We start from the raw sequence: 5,914 nt of genomic DNA, 5'->3' as shown, positions 1-5,914 counted from the left end.
TATGGGTGCTGGGAATCAAACCCGGGTCCTCTGCAAGAGCAGTCAGTGTTCTTAACTGCTGTGCCATCTCTCCAGCCCCGCATATAGGTTTTTGAAATATTCCCTTAAAATGTTCTGGATCTCTTTGGTGTCTGTTGTGATGTTTCCCCTTTCATTTCTGATTTTCTTGATTTGGATTTGCTCTTTCTTTCTTTTGGTTAACTGGGCTAAGGATCTGTCTATCTTGTTTAGCTTTTCAAAGAACCAGCTCTTAGATTCATTGATTCTTTTTATTGCTTTCTTTGTTTCTATTTCATTAATTTCTGCCCTGATTTTTGTTATTTCTTCTCTTATGCTGAGCTTGGGTTTCATTTGTTCTTGCCTTTCCAGTGTCTTGAGTTGCAGTGTTAGGTCATTTATTTGGGCTCTTTCTAATTTTTTAATGTAGGCACTTAGAGCTCTAAACTTCCCTCTTAGGATTGCTTTTGAAGCATCCTAGAGGTTGTGTTGTGTTGTACTGTCCTTTTCATTGAATTCCCAGAATTCTTTTATTTCTTTCTCAATTTCTCCTTTGACCCCACTCATTGTTTAGAAGTGTGTTGTTTAGTCAGCAGGAGTTCTGTAGTGAGTAGGGCTTTGTCCAGTGTTGCTTTTGAGCTTCATTGCATTGTGGTCAATAGAATGCATGGAATTATTTCAATTTGTTTTTAAATTTGTTGAGGTTTATTTTGTGGTCCAGTATGTGGTCAGTTTTTGAAAAAGTTCCATGAAATGCTGAGTAGAAAGTGTATTCTTTGGTTCTTTGGTGGAATATTCAAAAGATGTCTGTTAGGTCCATTTGATGTATGGTGTTATTTAATTCAGATGTCTCTCTGTTTATTCTTTGTCCAGTTGACCTGTCTAATGGAGACAGTGGGGTATTCAAGTCCCCTACTATTACTGAGTTGAGGTTAATCTGTGTCTTAAAGTCCTGTAGTATTGTTTTTACGAATTTGGGCCCACCAAAGTTTGGTGCATATATGTTAAGGATTGTAATATCTTCTTGGTTAATTGTTCCTTTGATCAGAAAGACGTGACCCTCCATATCTCTTCTGAGTAGCATTAATTTGAAGTCTATTTTGTCAGATATTAAAATTGCAGCTCCTGCTTGTTTCTTAGTGTCATTTGCTTGGAATATTCTTTTCCATCTTTTTACCTTAAGGTAGTGCCTGTCTTTGAAGGTGAGATGGGTTTCTTGCAGACAGCAAAGAGATGGATTTTATTTCTTAACCCATTCTCTCAGCCTGTGTCTTTTGACTGGGGAGTTCAGTCCATTGATATTTATGGTTATTGTTGAAAGATATGTGTTGGTGGTTGCTGTCATTTTGATTGCTGTTTGTGTTCTCTGTGTATATTTGTATTTTCTCGGTTATACCTTTATTGTCTTTTGTTGCCCTCAGGGTATAGTTGTTTCTCTCACTGCTCTCTGTATTGCTTCAAGTATACCTTGAAGGGCTGGTTTTGTGGACATGTATTCTTTCGGGCTATTCATGTCAAGGAAGATTTTTCTTTCTCCTTCAACTATAATAGACGTTTTTGCTGGGTAAAGTATTCTGGGCTGACATCTATTGTCATGCGGAACTGGAAATATCCTGGCCCAGGCTCTTCTGGCTTTCATAGTTTGCATTGATAAGTCAGCTGTAATTCTGATGGGCTTTCCTTTGTCTGTGATTTGTTTTTCTTTTGCTGCTTTCAGTATTCTCTCTTTGTTCTGTACATTTACTGTTTTTACTATGATATGTCGTGGGGAGTTTCTTTTCTGATCCTGTCTTATTTTGTGTTCTATGTGTTTCCTGTATTTGTATGGGGATGTCTTTCCTTAATTTTGGGAAATTCTCTTCTACAATCCTGTTTAAGACGTGGTCAATACCATTAACCTGAAATTCTTCTCCTTCTTCTATTCCTATGATATGTAGATTTGGTCTTTTCATGGTGCCCACATCTCTTGCATATTCCATTCCTGTGATTTTTAGAATTTTCCATAATCTTTGCTTGAGTGGTCCTATTCTTCAACTTTATCCTCCAGCGCTGATCCTATGTTTTCCGTTTCATTCATTCTAGCACTGAGGCATTCCCCTGTTGTTTCAAGTTAGTTTATTGAGTTTTGTACTTCCTTCTTCATTTCAGCCTGAGTGTTTTTCAATGTTTCTCTTTTATGAATTCATTCAGTTTATCCCTGTCTTCTTTTAGTTATTTGATTTGTTTGTTCGTGTGTTCCTTAAAATCATTGAATTCCTTGATCATGTGTATGATTGTTCTTTTAAATTCAGTGTCCTGGTTATCTCTAGGGGGTTCTCCTCATAGAACTCTTCTACAGGACTGGTAGTTTGATGGGGACAGTGTTTTGGCTTTCCATTTTTTTATTCTTTCATTGTGATTTTGGCATGTGAATTTCTTTTGTTGTTTATTATTCTGATATGAGAATTAAGTTGAAGTATGCTTCTGTTTGTATTATCTGGGTGCCTAGATCCCTTCTTTTTTGGTTATGTAAAGTTGGTTGGTACAGGGTTCAGGTTCTCTCAGGTTTAATTTGGAGGGACCTGATGGCTTCAGATCAGCTATTCAGGAGTACCCACAGAAGTCCAATGCAGGTTCTAGTCAGGTACACTCAGGCTTCCTTCAGCACATGGAGGCAGAATCTGCGCGTTCTCAGGCAGTCCCCTGTGTTCTCAGCCCCTATGCCAAAGGAAGGCCAGGACTTGGCAGTCTCCTGTGGTCTGCTGAGATCAGATCTGTTGCACCAATGGAGGTTGAAACCCACCCTCTCAGGCTGTCTGCTAGGATCTCAGCCTTAGCCTACCAAAGCCAGATCTGCCCTGGGGCCCTGAGAGGGGCCTCATGAAATCCCAGGTAGGGGGATGGGTATGGCGCAATTAGGGGAAACTCTCCACCACATGGAGGCAGGTCCAGGGGCCTCTCAGGCAGTTGCCTGCATTTTCAGGCCCTCTGCCAGAGGGAGGCCAGAGGGAGGCCAGAACTCGGCATCCTCTGGCAGTCTGCTGAGATCAGAGCCACTAAATCAATGGAGGTCAGAACCCACTCCCTGTTTTCATTATTTGTATCTAACATTATTTGTAAATACCCAACCTGTCCTAGTTGGGTTTCTGTTTCTGTGATGAACAGAATAAAAAGTAACATGGGGAGGAAAGGATTTATTTCATCTTACACTTCCAGATCACAGTCCCTCTTTGAGGGAAGCCAGAACAAGAATTTGAGGCCAGAACCTGGAGAGAGAGAGAGAGAGAGAGAGAGAGAGAGAGAGAGAGAGAGAGAGAGAGATTCTTTACTGGTGATGTGAGGTTTTTTTCTAGTCGGTACATTGTTAAGTCTTGGATTTTCATTATCTGTTCAGTCATTCTATAACAGACATTTTTTAATTTATTATTTTTATTTTATGTGTATGAGTATATTGCCTGCATGTGTGTAAATGCACCTGTGTTGTGCAATGCCAGAACTGGAGTTACACACAGTTGTTATCCACCATGCGGGTGCTGAGAATTGAACCTGGGTCCTCTGCAAGAGCAGCTAGTGCTCTTAATTGCTGAGCCATCTCTTCAGCCCCTTAAAAGACATTTTTAAAAAAAATATTTTCCTATACTCTTCCCTTTTTGCCCAGACTTGCTTATCCTTTAATCTACCTCAGTGGCCAAGGGTTGTCATCAATATAAACATTGATAAATAAAACTTTATTCTATACTTCTCAAAGGCTAGAGGTGGCAGGACAGATTGGTTGCTCCTTATCCAGCTGGTCTCAAACGAAGACTGAAATCTTCAGCCTTGTCAGCAGTCAGTCACACTGTGCATATGATACTGTCCCTGTTTCTAGGATTTCTTTTTAAATGTCCTGCTTCTTACATTCTGTGAACTAAGGGGCAGTTGTTAGCCACCATGTGGGGGCTGGGATCCAAACTCAGGTCCTCTGCAGGAACAGCCAGTACTCTTAACTGCTGAGCCATATCTGTAGCCTTATGAAAGAATTCTGAGACATGAAAAACATATAACCAGTAATACCACCAATTCTAAGCAACAACCCCTATCAACTCATAGGTATTCCTCAGTTGCATCCAGGTACATCCATGTTTAAACTTAGAGGTGCCTTCTTTTTAGTGAAGCCAATTTTTTGAAAACTTGAACTTGAGCCAGGCGTGGTGGTGGCACATGCCTTTAATCCCAGCACTGGGGAGGCAGAGGCAGGCTGATCCTTGCAAGTTCAAGGCCAACCTAGTCTACATAGTGAGTTCAGGTCAGCTGGGACTACAGGGAGACCCTGTCTCAAAAAAACCAAAAAAAAAAAAAAAAAATGAGCTTGAGTGTGGTGGCTCACACCTGAAATCCTGCACTTGGGAGACTGAGTCAGGACGATTGTGAGTTTGAGGCTAACTTGGGCTATATAGCAAATTGCAGGCCAGGCTGGGCTATATATTGAGACCATATTTGAATATAACAACAATGAAAAGATTGAAAATCTCTAGGTAAACAGAACTGTTCTTCTTATAATGAAATGTGAAATTCCCAAAGGCAGTAGCACCATTATTTATGTGTGATCTATAATAGAAACTTGTGGTTTATGATGATATCATTTTTTTCTTTTAATATTTAGTTTCTGTGCCTTTGCATATGTCCACCTGGACTATAATGAAGAACATTGTTGCTAAAAATGGACTTTCTGGGTTATTTACAGGTAAAAATTCTTGCTTTTAAATCTCTTACCTTCTAAAATTAACTTGTAGGAAGAAGTTAGAGAGGTAACATTATTTTCTCCTAAATATCATTCATATAAGCTGAAGTAAATGTTACTGTCTTTATTATCAGTAAGTAAAATTCGAAGTTGAGGTTGAGAGTGGGTAGTTTGATCTGTTCTTTGCCACCTATTTATGATACAGAATTTGATTTATGAATTCATTTAATTTTGGTCATTATTAATGAAGATAAAAATTTGTTCTTTTTCTATTCTCTTTTCAGGCCTCATTCCTCGCTTAGTTAAAATTGCTCCTGCTTGTGCCATTATGATCAGTACATATGAATTTGGAAAGGCTTTTTTCCAGAAACAGAATATTGAAAGGCAGTGATGGTGTTTTAACTTGAATAATGACCTCAGCCATAAGATGAAGACTCTTAGGCAAGATTTGTTTTCACCATTATTCTCTGACAGTGATTTGTGTCTGTCTTCACTATAATTTAAATGAATAATAATTTCTATTCTACCTCTAAATCATAATCCTAGTTTAAATTTTAGTCATGTTTTGGGAGATTTTAAAACATAACCCAGAAATGGCACTCATGTAAATGAAATTACTCCTGAGCACTGAAAGCATTTTTTTCTGAGAGCATATATTTCAGTGACCCTAATATTGTGAGTGTGTTAGGTATGTCAGAACTTTTTGAATTGTGTGCTGAATGAATTAGTCTAAATCAAGTTCGGTGGTAGGCACATTCAAATTGTGCATTTGGTAGAAAATGGAAGGGCAGTGGTCACATAGCACTATTCACATTTGTGAGATAGAATCTCTTAAATTATTTAAGTGCACTGTGTTCCTTCTGTTTTAAGGCTTCATGTAGGTTAGAATTTCTCTGTTGAAAATGTGACCATTTTATCTATATGAACCAAAATATAGTCATTTTCTCACATGATAGGGATCGTGACATTTTTGACTAACAACCCTTATGTAATGTTTCTGTTTTCACAAAGCCCAGGGGAGTGGGAGGAGGGGTTTACTGATGATAGTAAGTGTACATTTATTCAAATTGGATTTGCAGTAGAGGACCATATTGAATTCACACTAGTAAAAATGAATGGATTGGGCTCAGGACTGGCCTCTGCACTTTAACTAGCTTGTATTCCAAGTGACTTTGCTCAGAGTTCTTTAGGTTGTTTCTATGACTTTTTTCTAATCAG

General features: G+C 38.6%; 1 protein-coding gene across 4 annotated transcripts in view; it reads left to right on the top strand.

Moving 5' to 3' along the window:
- The window catches only part of Slc25a40 (solute carrier family 25 member 40), a 65,656-nt gene extending 60,043 nt beyond the window's left edge, over window positions 1-5,613 (top strand). For 3 of the 4 annotated variants that reach the window (XM_029558335.1, XM_017795466.2, XM_008822495.2), the window contains 2 exons: window positions 4,619-4,699; window positions 4,981-5,613. In XM_029558335.1, the coding sequence (XP_029414195.1) occupies window positions 4,619-4,699; window positions 4,981-5,087 (188 nt within the window). In that variant the 3' untranslated portion in view covers window positions 5,088-5,613. The remainder of the gene's footprint in view (window positions 1-4,618; window positions 4,700-4,980) is intronic. The other variant, XM_029558336.1, reaches the window with a different exon arrangement.
- Window positions 5,614-5,914: the final 301 nt, after the last annotated feature.

The sequence above is a fragment of the Nannospalax galili genome, unplaced genomic scaffold, assembly GCF_000622305.1.
Source record: "Nannospalax galili isolate Female #2095 unplaced genomic scaffold, S.galili_v1.0 scaffold85, whole genome shotgun sequence".
In the NCBI taxonomy this organism is placed as follows: Eukaryota; Metazoa; Chordata; class Mammalia; order Rodentia; family Spalacidae; genus Nannospalax; species Nannospalax galili.
The sequence above is the reverse complement of the archived record's forward strand: the minus strand, read 5'-3'. Positions and strand labels throughout refer to the sequence as shown.